At 43.3% G+C, this 17,829-nt stretch overlaps 2 protein-coding genes across 2 annotated transcripts; one reads left to right on the forward strand and one right to left on the reverse strand.

Moving 5' to 3' along the window:
- Positions 1–945: 945 nt before the first annotated feature.
- Positions 946–10,145, forward strand: micu2 (mitochondrial calcium uptake 2). The gene is made up of 12 exons (XM_039776960.1): positions 946–1,192; positions 1,513–1,642; positions 2,948–2,979; positions 3,078–3,153; positions 3,377–3,424; positions 4,262–4,344; positions 5,568–5,621; positions 5,753–5,850; positions 7,246–7,417; positions 7,503–7,611; positions 8,694–8,851; positions 9,595–10,145. The coding sequence occupies exons 1-12, from the start codon at positions 995–997 to the stop codon at positions 9,694–9,696; spliced, it is 1,260 nt and encodes a 419-aa protein (XP_039632894.1). The 5' UTR covers positions 946–994; the 3' UTR covers positions 9,697–10,145.
- A 61-nt stretch (positions 10,146–10,206) lies between these two features.
- On the reverse strand, positions 10,207–15,080 carry LOC120543743 (interferon regulatory factor 2-binding protein 1-like). The gene is made up of 2 exons (XM_039776959.1): positions 13,027–15,080; positions 10,207–11,107 (listed from the first exon to the last, which is right to left on the reverse strand). Exon 1 carries the CDS (start codon positions 14,831–14,833, stop codon positions 13,052–13,054), a length of 1,782 nt encoding a protein of 593 aa, XP_039632893.1. The 5' UTR covers positions 14,834–15,080; the 3' UTR covers positions 10,207–11,107; positions 13,027–13,051.
- Positions 15,081–17,829: the final 2,749 nt, after the last annotated feature.

Below are 17,829 nucleotides of genomic sequence, written 5' to 3' on the forward strand. Positions count from 1 at the left end.
TTACCTTGTAACACTAGCGGCGCCAGGATTTTGATTGTAGGTGGGCCTCCAGAAAACTGGGCTTCACCCTGCATACAGACAGCCAGACACTAACGTTAACGTTAGCCTAACTGTTAGCCTACTTGCCTTGCTGGTGGCTATGGGAGGACTTGATGGGGAGACGGCGGCCGAGCAGGATGGTAACTTGTCACTTGTAACCGCGTTACTTAAAATGGCAGGAGTTTCCTCCTCCTGCTCCTCGGAGCGTTTCTTGCTGAATTTAGATGAGAACAAGCTGCTTTGCCTTGCTTTGCGTTTCATATTAGCTAGCTAATAGCTACGGTCTGTGTCTGTCTTATTGAGCTTGCTTGAAAAGCTTGCGCACAAACGTCATTCATTTCATTGGATCACTTGCTGGTGACGATGCAGCCTGTGGGCGGGCTTACGAGTCCACACGTGGGGTAGAAGCCGCTGATTGGCTGAGAAGCTTTCACTCAAAGCCTTCCTCGGGCTGCTTATTGGCTGAACTGCTAGAATGAAAATCACTCCCTACTCACTATAGGCCTGGGTCAAAATGGGTGGGCCCGGAACTAAAATGGGTGGGCCCAGGCCCACCTGGGCCGCGGGTGTCTAGTAATCAAGGAGGTAAGCTTTGCTTCAGAACTCGAACCTCCTATGGCACCATTTTGATGCTACAAAGCGATCACCTCCCGTTAGCATTCCATTGACTCCCATTCATTTTGACGTCACTTTGACAGCGAATAACTTTACATCTGAAGCGTTTAAAGACTTGAAAATATCACATGTCACTGTCATGGAGTTTAGTTTGGATTACGTAGTTCCCATTGGCATAGATTGTGTCTTTATCTTTATTATTTATTCTATGGATATACATATGGACATGTATGGTCTTTCCGGAACTGAGGACGTCACGTCATACCTGGGGGCGTGGCTCTGCCCACATACAGTACGCAGCTACGGAAGCCTTTTTACAACTAGCTTCCTAAAAAAAGAAATGGCCAGCTGGGGAAGGGTCGCCGCCGTGTTGAGGAATGTTTTGGGGAGTCCTCGGTCTCTGAAAACGTTATCACTGCGCCGTGCTGTCGGACCTGGTATTTTAGGGTCTGTTATCGGAGCTGGGGTTATCTGTTACTACCAGTATCATGCCAACAACAGGACTCTGCCCTTCGCCGTTCATGCTGAGGTACCAGAAGTGAGTAACTTTTACACGCATAATAAAAGTTTCCGTCGACGATGGTCGCAAACAGACGCACGGTGTGACTACTGTACCTTTCATATGTCTGTCTGTTTAAATACGCTGCTAAATACGTGTTACAGCAGCACATAGCCTACAGAAAGGGCGTCAATAGTCAGCCTGAGTTTGGACTAACAACTAATGTTAACGCCCCCCCCCAACTGTCACTCACACTCACCGACACACCACACAGTGAAATGCTTTTTATCAGGCCAACAGTGAGTACTCCCGCGGTGCAGTAGTGAACAGTGATATTTGTGACGTTTGTGCTGTTTCAGGAGGCTCCAGCACCCCGACTGTCTGCCAGGAAGATGCGGTTCATCCAGTTCGCTTCCGCGGTCTATGAACAGGAGCCGTACATGACCCCGCGAGACTTCCTGTTCTCTGTGATGCTGGAAAATGTTGACCGTAAGCTCCACTTAGTCTATAGTCTCCACTAGTAGGCTATAGGTGATACTACAGAAGATGGGTGAAAAATTAAAAGGAAGAACATGAATAATGCAGATACTTGAATACAGGTCATGAGGTCTCATTAAAGGAATTGATGAGTGTGAAAATGATGTCATAGCCACCACCAGATAGGATGGTGTTCATCCCTCCGGTACAGCTGCAGAGACTTGGAGAATCGATGTCAGAGAGCATTGACGCTATTCATGAGGCTCCTTGTTGCCTAACATTTTACTCAGATACTTTATGTTGGTTTTTCCCATTTTTATTTGTCACCTGTACATAGACAGGACCAGAAGACTACGAGAGGCCATATCAGAACTAGTGCTCTTTAAATGTAAACGAGGCCACGTACTGACAAACTGATATTAAGTGGAAGCGTTGCAGCTGTACGTCCACTTCCTTCATTGTAACACAACTCCTCCATGGATAATAGAGAAGTGGTACTGTGACAGCAACAAAGAAAAGACAAACAAAAAAAAGAGATGCTGGAGGAAGATTTTGCATATTGTTAATGTAATAATTTGACTGGAACTGGGAGAAAAGTCTTTGCTCAAGGCCTGGGCCACAAGGTTATACCTTGACAGAGCTTTGTATATGAAATACATACCTGGGTGATGTAAAATAAGGTTGCCTGCAGTATCCTGAAAGTTGCAAGTGGTAATGTGAAAATGCTCAATTGGAAGGCATATTGGTTCATTTTAACACCATTAGACTGGCATTACATGATCAAATCCTACATATAACATGGTTTGGGTGGGAGTTGCGATTTGCTCAGAGATTCATGAAATGTCACTTTCAAATGTACCTTGAAATGCATAAAACAAGACTTTACTGTATTTGAGGTGACTTGTTTTAAATTCATGCAGCCATCATGTCAGCAGATAACTTGATTTAACCATACGTAAGTACAGCTAACCCCCATTACCATATTAATTCTATACTGTAAACTGGAGTTATTTTAATCACAATATATATTATTGACCTATTAGCCCTAAAAAAAAAAAAGTCCTCATGGTGGTGTCTAATACAGTATTAGCTATCATAGCTTGTGCACAATCCCTCTGTAGTCACGGACAAAATAAGAAAATGCAGCTATGTTGCACATCATGTTCACTGATCTGCGGAGGGTGGAAACCCTCAGACATTCAGATGTATAAAACCAAGATGCATGAAAAAGAAATTGCATGTAATGCCTGCCTCATGCTGTCATTTATTATGTTTTTTTATTGTTATATTAACAGATCTTTGTTTCTTCTCATGTAGGAAAGCTGCAGAAGAGAATTTTAACAACAAAAGTATGTTCACATTGTGTAAATAAATGGTTTCAAACTGCACATGTAGAGCATAGTCATCAGTTTGGGCCGTTATCTGTTTCTTATTTGTGCCTTTGCAGGAAGTGAACAAAATGTTGGTGGCTGCCTCTAAAGCCCAGGCTGGTAGTGAGCTGTTCAGAACCATAGGCGACAATGGTAAGCCTGTCAACAGAGTAGAGTAAACACACAGGAGCTTCAGACTATCCAGATCTGATCACGCTGTGTCTAGATTCCAGTGTTACTGACTGCAGTTCAAACTTGGCATCAGATTGACAACCTGTGGGGTCTTGTTTAATTAGACCTTTGTGTCTATTAATATATTTGTTGGTTATCTTATTTCCTAAATATAATTCAGTGTACATTTCTTTGTGTCTTGCAGGTTTGATATCCTACACAGAGTATCTGTTCCTGCTGATAGCTATTACCAGTAAAAAATTTTTTTTTTTTTTTTTTTTTTTTTTTTTTTTTTTTTTTTTCGCTGGACGTGACTGTGGCACTGCTAAATAGTCTCAGGAAGGAACTTGTTTTGGTGGAACATTTGCACCCCGTAAAAGAAAACGCGACATACAATATTACATGAAGTTAACTGTTGACACAATACAGTAACGTGAGCTATTTAAATTAGCTGATACATGGTTAAACCTCATTGGCTCTTACCAGTGTATCTCCGGGTGTACTTCGTCCACAACAATCCCACCAATCGGTCCCAAAACGTCCCAGTTAGAGAGGAAATGCCCTAAACATGTTCTTTGTAAATCTTTACAATCATTCCCTGAAAGAACCAAGCAGGCTTGTCTTGTTGCCATTTTCAGTGTGTAGCTTGCTCAAAGTTTGTCTTTTTGTTTTTTGAGTTTCAAAGTTTTTGAGAACAGCAACACACAGAGAGCAGAAGCGGATAGACAGTTCTCCTGGAAATGTACTTCCGTTGATCCAGACTAGTAGATTCCCAAAGCTTGCATGAACTTCTGGGCCTTCCAAGGTCTTCCCCCACTCTCAGTGATATTGTGCTGAATGGATTTGCCTGTGATTTTGTGACTTTGCATTTTCTTCTCTTCCGTAACAATATTGCCCCCCCCCCCCGAGCTTTGCACACCTGCACATTTCAGCGCAGCAGCAGTTGACCTGATTTGTGTTTGTGTTCTTTCTCAGCACTGTGTTCCCGGCTGCGTTGACAAAATGTTACTTTGCCCTACTAACCAAGTGCAGTGATTCATGTGAGCTCTTCTATAATATTCAGATGACTGACAGCGCATTACTGTTGCAGAGCCGCGTACAGGATTTCATATAGCTTTCAAGATGCTGGATGTAGACGGCAATGAGCAGGTGGACCAAAAAGAATTTCTCAAGGTAAGACCTCTGATACATTTCATGATGTATTTGTTGGCGAGATTTGAACAATGTTGTAGTGAACATAACACAGATTTTGTCATAATGTTAAGCACTGTAATCATGGGGGGGGGGGGACATTGCACAGAGAGAATTGTGATTCTCATTCTTATTGTGTGCATTTAAATTTCAAAAATATTGTCACCTTTAATGCTGCCTCAAGCACTGATGCTGCCACAGTTGTAAGTATGGACCATGGCACCATGTGAAGGTGAGGGAGAGATGCACTGCTAGCTACTCTACTAGTCTGTTTTCCATCCATCATGTGTTTGCATCTCTGCACCCTGAAGCCTAGTTTATATCTACCGAGTTAAATCAAAGCCGTAGGTACGTGTAGATACTGACGCTATGCCGTAGCCTGTCGTGCACCTCTCAAAAAATTGAACTACAACGTCGCAACAACTGTGATTGGTCCGCATGGCCGTGGCTTGGTAGCGTTGCATTTCCCCCGACTTTTCCTGGTTCTCCTTCTCCATAAACAACATGAAATCAAGGAGAGGGTTAACTTCTCCTGCTCCAGATTTCCCACTGTGGTCAGAAAGCACAGGGGAGACACTTTGTTTCTCTCACTAGGACTCTAGAGTCGCTGCTCGCTGTGAAGATAATCACCGTCACTCTCTCTCACGCTCTACCACATACTCCCCACACACACATGCCAGCCCTGCTATTCTATAAGATACGCTGGAACGACGCAGACACCAACGCACAAGTGTAAACCTCCGGCCTCTTACGCAAGCTACGGTGAAAGCTCTGCGTGGAGCCCACCCGCAGAAGCATAAATTAGTTTAGGCCAATATATTTCAAGTCATTTGTGTCTCTGTTCTAACTGGACTGAGCCTCTGCGATGTTGAGAGAAGACCTCTATGTGCTTAGTCTAGATCAGGGCCTAGGCTAGTAGACTGCATGTTGGCACGCTATGCACCTTGTCGTATTTTCATGTTGTGACTCGGTGCACAAGGCCTAAAGTTCGACATCAAAGAGAAGAGGTGCATGGATTGTCGTCTGTTCCAGTGTCTGTTGTGTGTGCCTTAGATGGATGTTATATCTACGGTTTGATCAGTAAAGTCTTTTTCATCATTTCTTATGATAGCTCCAAGAAGAGGGGGTGTATGTTTACATTTTGACATCATTTCTCTGGTTGAGTGCTACCATTGTTTTGAATTTTTCATTTTCTTTTTCTGAAGCTGAAGAAAATCATTGCAACAAGTAAAAAGATAGCTCCCCAGGACAGCACAGAGGTGGGCATTCACGTTCCCTTAAAAGGAAAGCTTAGCTTGATTTGGATATTTCAACATCACTATTTAAATACAGAGTAAAATCTACCAGTTGAGTCTTAACATGGTATTGTACATTCCCTGGATGTTTACAGAAACCAGAGGAAGAAGGGGAAAGTGTGAACACAACTCTGCAGGCCTACTTCTTTGGGAAGAGAGGAGAAAACAAGCTGCAGTATCAGGAGTTCTGCAGGTACGGAAATGTCCTGTGTAGTGCCTGCTGCTGTCAGACTTTACAATCAGCACTGCTCCCAGTAGACGGCACGGACAAAACCCACACATCAGGACTGAATGTGAAAATACATTTCACTATTTTAATATTTATTCTCTTTAATTATATTCATTATTGTGTGTCTTCTACATTTCCTCTTATCCCTTGCTGCTGCGACAGTGTGAATTTCCCCATTGTGGGATTAATAAAGGATTTAGAATCTTGAATCTAGTCACACTCTCAGCTGCTGCTGCTGTCAGGGATCCTTCTGTTCCACTGATCACACATATAGTGGGGATCAGTCTACATCCCAGATGTAAAGGTCAGAATCGTGCACGGTTTGCTGAATTTGATTTATATGTCCAAAACGGTGAACTTACTGTACACTAATGTACGTCTCACACACACACACACACACACACACACACACAATTTTACTTTGACAAGTGCTCTGTGAACAGTCCAATGGGACAGCTGTTGAGGAATTTAAAAATTAGAATAGACAGACCTGGCCTATGGGAAGGAAGCTCACAAGACTGAAAATGTATTCGGATCACAATCGATGCCAGAAGGGAAAATTATGCAAAAATATGGTCTATTTAACTTCATAAAGTAGGCTATGGTAGCCTACATTCAAGGAAGGAAGGAAACCACATTCTGTGAGGAATAAACAGTGATGAAAATGGCTTGCAGCCCTTTAGTGTGTGCTAGTCTGGTGTTATAGGTCAATCTGACAATTGTGATTTCCATTGGATCAGAGTAGCGTCACTTGGCTGCCTGTTCTGCCAGTCTTCCCGGTCTTTGTCACATGACCAATTCATGTTTCCATGGTGACTATCCAAAATTCTGATCCCATGGAACCAGCACTGGAAAGTTTTTTTTTTTTTTTTTTAAAGTGGCAGACTCTGTAGAAAAAATGTTTTGTATTTGGATATACTGAAACTAGGTGTTTTATTTAGCAGAATTACATTGTGTTGTTCTATCCCATCCAATATTTCTAAGCAGATTTTCTATGCTGTATTCTGATAAAATGCCCCCACGGCCCTCCCTGACTGATTATTGTTCCCCCACCCCGCCCCGTGTCACCCCACATCAAAAAATCCTGGAATCGCCCCTGGTCCATACAGAACAGAAACGGTGAACTAATGCAGTGCAGGGCAGTCAAATCCTTTTATACAACCCTTTTATATGAATTTAGAATTGACTGTAAAGTCAGGCTCCGGGCGACATTATCTATATTTCCAGAAAGAAATTGGATGTAAAGAATGAATTTATTTTCACAAGTCTTTGTTATGCACCCTATAAGCGACAGAAGTGGTGTTGTGACCCATGGTTCATCTAGCATCATATTCCCAGTGAACAATGTCTGTCGTTCAGGTTCATGGAGGACCTGCAGGCTGAAGTCCAGGAGATGGAGTTCCTGCAGTTCTCCAAAGGGATGGACACCATGCGTAGGGAGGACTTTGCAGAGTGGCTGCTACACTACACCAACGAAGAAGACAACGACCTCTACTGGGAAAACATGAGGAAGAGGATCCCCTCCGGCCAGGTCAAAGCACTTTTCCCCCTCACAAAAAAATGCAGAGAACGCCGATGAGTGTAGCGTCTGAATGATCTGAGATGTTGTCTTGCAGAGTATCACGTTCGGTGAGTTCAAGGCCTTCTGTCTCTTCACCAACAACCTGGAGGATTTTGCCTTTTCACTGAAAATGCTCACCGGAGCCAACCGTCCTGTTGGAATGGGTAACGCCTCTCTGTGGATTAGAATGTGCATAGTTTTCTCTAAACAACTGTATACAGTAGATCAGGGATCTTCAACAGGAGGTCCGGGACCCCCAGGGGGTCCTCAGAGTTACTGCAGGGGGGCCTCCAAATTATTGTTAATGTTTTGAATGTTTTTTTTTTCTTCCAATAATTAACATGTCAACATAAATCCAACATATTATTAGCAAAAATAATTCAGCCTTTTTGTGAAAAGAAAAAAAAAAAAAAAAAGTGATAGGCTTACTGGCCTATAGGTAACATAGTCTCTAAAGGTGTTTTCCCATTACGTGGTACCTGCTCGACTCTACTCGCCGTTTTTGGTTTTCCATGATGACAAAAAGTCCCTGGTACCTGCCAACAGGTACTTTATTTAGTACCACCTCCGTTGAGGTTCCAAGTGAGCTGAGGCGATACCAAAAGGTGATGTGAAAACCTGCAGACTACCGATTGGTCGGAGAGAATCGTCACTAATCGCTGCATCATCATTGCTAGCGCCTGACGGGGGGACATTTTTAAATAGTTTAGACAGCGGTGTTTTGTTTTTTTTTGCTGCCTCCAGCGTCTTCAGAAACTAAATGTGTCTTTTGGCAAACAGCCACATGCCGAGAATCAAAAACACTACACACCTTCCACATTCTGTGTGTGTGTGTCGTGTTAGGTCATGGCAGTTTCCTGCGGCGTCGCTATGACTACCAGACACGCTGGAGTAGAGCTGGTACTAGCAGTGGGTAAGCGCCATAAGGTAGCCATCCACAGATCCAGTTCATCCAGAGGATTCACTGGGCCCCATGGATGTTTAACATTATAACATGATTGATAAAATACGGTTATGGCAAGAAAATATTATTTTATTAGCTTAGTATTCTAGGGCCAAAAAAGGTATGTGTAAAGGCTTTAGGCCACCCTACATGTTATTGTAGGCCCAGTTTAATATGCAAGTTCATTTTATACAATATATGTAGTAGGGGGTCCCTGATCCGTCTCTCTCAGTTAAGGGGTCCTTGGCTTAAAAACCGTTGGAAGACCCCTGCAGTAGCTGGTTTTCCTTCCTCTCATTGCAGCCCACTTCAAACGAGCTGTGAGGATCGCCACAGGCCACGATCTGTCTGAGAGTGTGCTGGACACCGTGTTTAAACTGTTTGACATGGATGGGGACAACTGCCTGAGCCATAAGGAATTCATGGGTGTGATGAAAGACAGAGTACTGCGAGGCCTGAGGGTGAGTCTATCCAGCTTGTGTGTGTGTGTGTGTGTGTGTGTGTGTGTGTATATATGTGTATATATATATATATATATATAGTTGCAAATATTTCTGCAAAGAAAATGTCCCATCTTAAAGAATAGTTTGACATTTTGCGAAATTAGCTCACTTGCTCCTTTGCGCACAGTTAGAGGTTGTTACTCTTATCTGTATGCTAAATGCTAGACCAGACATGATCAGTCCGCGTACAGTAAAGGCAAAGAGTCTGTGGTTCCTTATTTGACAGAAGTCTATGCATTCCCCTGTTCTTATGACAATTTGATAAACACAAATATATACTAAGGTTGACTAAATGGAACCCCAATTAACAAAAGATGGTTAAAAAGATATTAATATTGAAATAAATCACCGGGAGAGTCTGGTACAGGCTGACTCTGGAGATAAAACTGAGATCAGCTCTCATATTCAGGTCCATGTTCTGCTTGTTCAACCCTTGTTTGGTAAATTGAGGATTTGAATTGCTATTTCTAATTCTAAATTCCCATCATCTTGGTGCTGGTGATTATCCTTTGGCGCTGGCTAAATGCTCCTAAAATTCCAAATTTTCATTTATGCAGTTAACAGTATACATTTACACGTTACTTTTTATTTTAGCAAAGCAAACTATTAGCAAAGATAAAAGTCCTAAATGCTGCTATGGTTTTGAACAGGTTGCAGTTATGTGAGATGTGCTAAACATTAAAACACTGTCCTGTCCTCAGGTGCAGCATCACAGCGGCTTCTCTGGCTACTGGAAATGTGTGAAGCAAGAGACCCTGAAAGGAGCTAAGGAGGCCCTGGGGGAGACCGCGTCCCCCATCTGAACCACCGTCATGTTCCAGGACCCGTCTGATAGACGATGACTCATACCACTCCTCACCTTGGTATTGTATAATCCAAACAAGTGGTGCGAACGCAATCATAAATGTAACCACTTCAAGAAACTAAAGGATTTACACCACTATCTTGTCTACAAATGATATGTTTACACATCAATAATCTGCCATACTGTGGGGCTGGTTGTGGGGTTTAATATATATATACATTTTTTCATTGTTTGGTGCAGTGTTCTGGCCTTTGTGCTCAATCAAGTCATGGATTTTATATTCAGAATGGCAGATCACTTTTAAATTACTTTAGCACTTTTGCTCACAGTGTGTTTAGAAAGCTGGTATATGCTAATTCAGTGGATATTGATGCATTTTCAAGGGCTGGTGTGGGGTTTTCATGTTTTTTGTCAAAAATATTTATCAAATAAAGTTTTATAAAAATGGCCAAGTCTCAACAATGTGCTGCACATCAGAGGTTCAAAATAATAATCCAGCTATGACGAATAACTATTTTGTAATTTATTGTAGAATTGACCTGTAAAGATCACATAAGTATGTGGGTTAACCATTGAAGATTGCTAATTATCTTACCATACATAGAATTCAAAAAGTAAATAGACAAAACGAGTTTACCTCTGTGATAGATGAACAAATTAGTGACTGATGCAAAGGTTATCAGTGGATACAGCATACACGGCTACAATACAATAAAATGACATTGAGCATGAAGCCATCTTTGGTCTTCGTATCACTATAAACAAATACATATAAATTTGTATTGTATCAAAAATAGAAATTACATAGCATATTGAAAGTAAATTCACATTTTTGACATACAATATAAGGAGAATACCTAAGAGACATATTGTGGGATTACATTTTTTTTTGTCAGTACTTGGCTTTAAGGACCCAATGGTTTTGCCACATTTTGAACATTCATTTAGTTTTTTTGAAGAATTGCATGAGCCGGTCATCCGTCTGTATAGAACAGAATGCAACATGGAGAAAAAAAAAAAAAAACACCAACGAAAGACAAAAATAGATTGTCATTCCTAAAACAAGCGTGTGCTTTCTATCCTGACGAGAGCGACTCTGCTGCGCTGGACAAAAGGAGAGAGACGTTTGGTCGGACTCGACATTCGGTCGGTGACGCGGCCGCCCGGCCTTCACAGGTGAGCCGAGGCCCCCGGCAGACGGACAGGTCCCTCCTCTCAAAAGGGAGTCGTGTGTGTGTGTGTGTGTGTGTGTGTGTGTGTGTGTGTGTGTGTGTGTGTGCGTTTGTGTGTGTGTAGCTGTTCTCCTGGGGTTCAGAGTTAGTCTCTTCTCAGAGGCACACATGAACGGCAGCCGACGTGGACCTCTGCTCGAGATAATAGGGGGAAGTGCTTTCAAAGTGTTTGACCCACTGTAGAAAAAGAAAAGAAAAATATGTGTCAGTGTGGGGGCAGAGCAGTTATATTTTTTTAGGGTACATTTTTGTTGTGTCCAGGTCTAGTTGCCCGGAGAGCATTACCTCATCAAAATATGAGAACGACCGTACAAGCTCGGTCACATTTGATTGTAGACGGGATCGTCTTATTTGGGATTATCTTGAAAAGTCTCAAAAGCATAGAATACAGTTCCCTCGTCTCAAAATGTGTTCTTGGTTGCCATGGTAACAGTTAGCCCATGTTCCTGTGTGTGTGTCGGGAGCCGTTATGCATCTAAAAATGACTGAGGAGACTGCTGCTACGGTGGGATTGTGCACTCAGGAGTTTTTTTTTGTCAGACCCGTACCGTAACACTGTCACTGCCGCTAGCTGCACTACCTAGGGAGCTCAGCGACTCAAAGGGTTCATTTTAGCTAAATAAATTGAATGGTTAATCCATCTGGGTCCAGGTAACATTCATGGATTACTAGAAAGTATTGTTACGTACAGCTGGGGTAGTACAAAAGTGTGATATAAATGTCAATCAATTCCTAAAAATAAAAAATAGTCTTCCATTTTAAAATGTGGGAAACCCTAGGTCTGATATTAGGGAAGGGTGTGCTACATCCAGTCCAGTGGTTAGAACAATCAGAGCTGAGAATGTGAGGCTGTTACGCAAGCAGGACAGTGGGAGGGAGCTGCAACATGGTGAACATGACAACAATGTTTACTTCATCCTGTGTCTTTTTTTCCCCCCTTCCGACGCAGCTGGTGAATTGTTGTGCCTCAATCTGATCTCTAATCAGCATCAGACTACTGAGGGGTCTGGGACACCATGACAGACCTCACCTTTGTGTTGTTTGCTCAAGGCGAGCCACTGCAGGTGAATGGAGTCGCTAATAGAGCGCGCCATGGAACGCTTCCAGTCGAATACTGACATTAAGACAGTTACTATTTGTAGTCCCAAGTTTTCTGAAATGTTACAATTAAAATATGCAAACGAGGCATTACCAAATAAATGTGTGCTAATTTGCAAATGTGTTTCATTTTGTTGCCATATTAGAGCCAAAAGGTTTTTGCAGAGGAAATTTTGGTTCTCTTTTTATCACTCCATAAATCAGAAAATAGCCTGCTAAAATAGAATGTTTTTAGGAATGAAATGTTCTGTGTAAGGATTTCTAAAGCTGATGAGCTAAAGTTAGCAGAGATCATGTTTCTTTATGGTGCACAAAGCATATTATTTACAATGCTAATTGTCTTCTGTAATTTGGCTCTCTGGCCATTATAACATTGAGCCTCCCTTATTCAACAATGTGCTGCTACCAAAAGACACATTTAGCCTCCAGGAGCCTGGGTAGGTCACAGTGTATGTTGTATAATGCTTAGCATTGTGAGAGGACGTTGGAATGGTTATTATTTAGCTGTATTATTGTCAAGTCGTCTTTCAGAGTCTCATTGCACTCTGATTACATTAAGAATGGACAGATAGATTCTTCTGATAGTAGATACACTTAGACCCCTCTACTGCCAATGATTTTCAAGACTTCCTTCACCTTTGTATATCCTGTTGTATAGTTTGGAGGATAGCATCACTTATTAATGCTGACATAAAAAGCTAAGTAGAGAAAACCCTATTTAAAAAAAAAAAATTTAAAAAAAGGAGGAAACATCACTTTTGGTAACACTGATAGTGTTTCTCATTTGCAACTCTACATTTGAGCCATTTCTTATTGACTTTAGATCATGGTTGATTAAGTCAATCTGCTTTTATTGTCATCTTTAGAATGCATTGTTAAAGCTGATTACTTATGGGACTTACCACCCCCTCTGGACAGCTGCATCCCTCGTGCTCACTGAAAAGAAAGATGCTTGACCGTGAAGTACAAGAAAAAAGCGGGTTTTCTCATCCTCTTACCATTCACCACAACAGGAGGGAGACGTCAAGGGTCGCTCTCCTTCTTTACTGTCACGTCTCCGTCTCCGGCCAGGATGGTGGAGATCTCGCCCTGCATGAAGGCCCAAGGCACGGAGGATCCAGCCAGGGGGCAGCGCTCTCCGCTGGGGCAGTACACCTCCCCGCCTTGGCCTTGGCTGCGGATGAATCCTCGGGTACAGGGGAAGCAGAACTTGTGGTGCGGGACAGAGGGACACTGGACAAAGTGAGTGTCCTCCAGGCGCTCTCGGCAGAGGGTGCAGCAGAGCAGAGTGCCCTGAGCGCTGCTCGTAGACTCCCCGGCACTGGCGTTGCTGCTCTGCCCCACCGCGCTGAGACCCTGCCCCAAGGCTGCCTGGGAGACTGAGGTGGAGGCAGTGGAGGGGCTGCTGCTGGTGGGGCGCCCAGCTGAGGAGGAGTGGGCTGTGGACATGCTGGGGCTGTCCCTGGCCATCTGGCTGGAGCTCAGGCTGTCTGCAACTCCCATGAGCGCTGAGATGGGCGAGGGCTGGCTGTGTAAACGGGGTGGGCCGTCCTGAGCCGTGGCCATGCCAGGGAGAGGTTCCATGCCTGAGTAAGCACCTCTGGGCCAGGGCTCTCTCGCTGGGTGATCAGGCCTCCCTTCGCTCTCTCCGTTCTCAGAGCCCGGAGAAGCCTTGCGGCGCCGAGTTGTGTTCTTTGCCGGCATGGGGCGTCCGGCTGCTGCCATAGGCAAACCTGCATCCGACTGTGGCAGAACCTCTGGAATCGGGGGCTCTTTAAACATACGCACGCCATCATTCAGCAGCTCAGACAGCCCGCGCCAGTCTCCGGTGCCTTGCCGCTTCTCGTATTCTACGTAGCGCAACCCAGAGTTCACCGCTTTGCCCGCATCTTTGGCCGAGTCGCGGAACATCTGCCTGACCAGGTCTGGAACTCCCGAGTAGATCATTCCAGTGCCGACGGGATACTCCACAAACACCTTCAGCTCAAAGTCTGGAGTAGTGCTGGCGTCAAAGGCCAGAACACGACCCATCAGATTATGGTCTTTCCTGAAACGCACGTTAAAGGGGACGCAGCTGCTGAGGCCCACAAGCACATCCCGGACCGCTTTGGGACGGTTTGGCCAGCCTTCAACCCTGCTACGCGTCACCTCATTCAGTTCTGCCATCGCTTCATTGTTCCTCCACACGGCAGAATCTATACCCACCAGAGCAGAGGTGCTTGCTCCCACGCCCAGGGACACAACCTGTCTTCTGCCAGCTTCACCCATTATGGGGCCAGCTGAGACTGCAATTTGTGTGGCCCCAGCCCTGGAGCCTGATAAGGGGGCTAAAAGCCCATGAGGGGCTGCTACTAACCCCTGAGCTATCAAGGCGTGGGATATAGTGCCGTGAAGACTAGGAACTGCCCCAACTATAGCCCGACGAGTGTTTGGGCTCTGTCTGCTGCCTTCTGACAATGACCCATCTTCAGCTCTGTGCAGGCCATTGGGGAGGCGAGAAGACACCCCATACTCACCCCTCCCCCTATCCAGACGCTCTCCATGCTGCCGCCCCGCTTCGAGGGGCCCAGCCGAGCTGGGTTTGCCCTGCTGTGGACCGGGGGACCTGCCGTCTAAAACTCCGTGGGTGCTCTTCAGCTGCCGGGCAGTTTCAATGAGCAGCTCTATCCTGTCCGCCCCGTCGTAGTTGACACATCCCCGGCACACAGCCTCGCTGAACTCCCACAGCATGGCCCAGGGCATCTTGGGCAGATCGCAGAGGTAGCACCATTGCCGTCTAGAGGAAGACTGCGAGGCGGAGGACATGTTGTTTACAGGCCCTCGACCAAACTTTCTTCGGGAGGCCTACACGTTACGGTCTACGGTTTTCGGCAGTTCTTCAATTCTCAAGACACCACTCGCCACATGCCGCGCATCTTACGACGGAAATTAAACGAAAAATGAGCTCACAGCGCGACTGTCGAGGACAGCATTTAAAAGTTAGCGACGTCTTCTTTCTCGATTTGTTCGCGTCGGTCTGTGTGGAAGGAAGTAAAATGTTATAAGACACCGGAAACACCTACGCGACCGAGGCGCAGGGCACTATGGGAGTTGTAGTTTTTTTTTCTTACGGCACCTTCTTTTTCCTTTTCTCTATTGTGAATATTAAAGTTAACGTTACTGTACGAACAATTAGGGAATACAGGTCCACAGAACAGGTAAATATGGCAGGTCAGTAATTAAACGAGAGATTTAAAGGATGTTGAACACTTAGTTTTTCTCAGTCGCTTTGGCACAATGAATCGTCGAATTATATGATATGAACATTAGGTCATGTTCATATGGCTGTAGTCATTTGTCATTGCGTTGGCACAAAACGCATTGAATAAGCCTCGCAGATCAAAATAGTTTGCATTTATTTGCTTTTGAATCATATTTTTCTCAAATGCAACACATGTTCACTGTGTAGGCCTAGCCTAAATCCCTATACATGCAAAAAGGAGCAACCAACAATCACAATAACCTGTCACTTATATTAGATTTGTTGTAAACGTTTTCAGAAGAAAAGACTTAAGCCTAGATGGGGAACAATAGACTTCCTCACAATTTAGAGCAACCAAATAGAAACAGGTGACAGGTGAGGATATCCCAGCAGGTTGTTGTACGGGGGTGGGGGGCTGCGTCATGCCAAGACAGAGGAGAGATTGGATGACCCTTGAGGTCGATATATTATATATTTGCTGAATATTTTCTTCTTTTTTTGCATATCTTTAACAACAGATCCTGATCATTTTGTTGTCTTATATCTTTTTCTCTGTACAAGCTTCCTTGTTGTATTTGTGGTTGGCTGGTGTGTAAATATAATTAGAAAATATAGTGTATACAATAGCTACTATTCAGCTGCCTAAATATACAATGTTAACAGCTGGACAATATGACAAAGTGGGTAACTATCACCCTTTTTAGAGTACACTGTCATTAGACAAGCCGTCTTTGCATTTTGACTGTCCGGGTCTAAGCCATGGTTATTTTGATGGCAATGATTTATTCATTGATGGACTTATTTACATTTGAAACAGGAGTTCATTATTTTGATTGAGTAATCACCTTTTTAAAAGGTCACATAGTGAGTTGCTGAATGTACCACGTGGTGTGAGGATTGTACGTTTTGACAGTTGTAAGTTTGTTTCAATAAATGTGCCAATTAAAGCGATTGAGAAAAACTAATTCATACCTACTGGCAGTTACGAGAACATAACTATTGGAGATGCTGGAATGATAGTCTATGAGTTAGCTACATAGAAATAATGGTTAATAAAATTAAAATAAAAACTACCTGTATTGAGTTAGAAACCCGTTTGTGTACTTGACTTAAACTGTTGGTTGAGAGAGCAGGGAAATAAGTGTTCTAATGCAAATAGCTACCTGCATATTTTCCGGAAGGTTGTGATTTTTAACACGTTGTCAGCTTACCTTCATTACTTTCAACATAATAAAGATGGTCCTGAGGCTTGTCAAAATGATAATGTAGACTGTTTTACCATATTATGAGGAGGAAACGCCAGAACAAAGATGAGAACAGATGAAAATGGAATTTGGGGGATCCTGGGACTATGAACTCTTCGCTGAAACCACAAAAAAAAAGATTAAAAAAAAAAAAAATTTCATCCCACGGCCTTTTTCAGCAGATAGTGTGCCTGTAGTGTAGATAGACATCAATCATTAAAAAGGCCACGAGATATGGCTGAAAGCTCCAGAGAACATATCTACTACTGTACCTGGAGTTGGTTCTTTGTCAAACTACTTGTATCAAGGTGAAAGAATGATCATTTAAAAGGTCTTTAACAAATTGGTTTAAGTATGTGTGCAACATACAACTTATTCTTGAGAATTATTTATTTTATTTTTTTACTGTATATGGAGAAGTGTAATGTTACAAGTACACCACAAATGCATGCAGCAAACAGAATCCCAAAAAAAAAAAAAAATAGCTTAACAGCACAAAATATACTGTGGTCCATAGGTAAAAAATACTTATTTACAGTTATGTATTTTGGATGTGCTGCTAATAACATGCTTAACACTAAATTATTTAAAAACATTTAGGTGAATATCTAAGCAAAAAGGCCAATTATGGGCAATTTCTCTTTAAACTTCTTTAATTAATCTAGCACTTGTGAATACAAAGCGTAATAATGGAAAGAATGCAGTGCAGGTCTGAGAACATGTAATCACTACAGATTAGGCTTCACAATCCGTGTGTATAGATGGGACTTCTGCCCAAGATAGCCAATTCAGGTGTGTGGAAACTCCAACAATGAACTTTTAGTTAATTGATTAATTCCAGCCAGTTATATTCACAGTATTGTTTACTAAAACAGTGTCAATTTGACATTCCCTGAACAGATAACCATCTCCTTCATGTCTGCCATCCTCTTTAGTCCAGGTATCAACATATGGAAGGCCCCCTAACCACTTCAGTACACAGATGTCAGAGGGTAGCCTAGAAATCTAGACACACCCTATCGGCAGCAAATGTAATTTGCAGCCAGGGGGTCTAGCAACTCTCCGTTGGCTTGCAAGCTGGAAAAGCCAAACTCCAGCCGGGCCAATCACATCGTGTATAGAGTCGGTGGGCGGGCTTAACATAATGACGGCAGAGTTACGGCAGTTCCGTGTGAATTCCCTGCTACTTGAAAACAAAGAAGATGGCTGCTGCTGCTGGCGAACAGCGGTCTTTGGCCGCGACTCTGGAAGACTTGGAGTTCTGCTTTTGAGAAAAGAACATTATTAAAAAAGGAAGATGTGTTCAGAGTTTTGCC

This window comes from Perca fluviatilis, chromosome 16 (assembly GCF_010015445.1).
Source record: "Perca fluviatilis chromosome 16, GENO_Pfluv_1.0, whole genome shotgun sequence".
NCBI lineage: Eukaryota > Metazoa > Chordata > Actinopteri > Perciformes > Percidae > Perca > Perca fluviatilis.

Excerpts from the sequence above, each read along its gene's own strand:
- micu2 (XM_039776960.1), top strand. The coding sequence starts at position 995 with ATGGCCAGCTGGGGAAGGGTCGCCGCCGTGTTGAGGAATGTTTTGGGG. Across the intron at positions 3,425-4,261 it reads CCTGCTGATAGCTATTACCA|AGCCGCGTACAGGATTTCAT; the intron begins GTAAAAAATTTT and ends TTACTGTTGCAG. Across the intron at positions 5,851-7,245 it reads CAGTATCAGGAGTTCTGCAG|GTTCATGGAGGACCTGCAGG; the intron begins GTACGGAAATGT and ends TCTGTCGTTCAG.
- LOC120543743 (XM_039776959.1), bottom strand. The coding sequence starts at position 14,833 with ATGTCCTCCGCCTCGCAGTCTTCCTCTAGACGGCAATGGTGCTACCTC.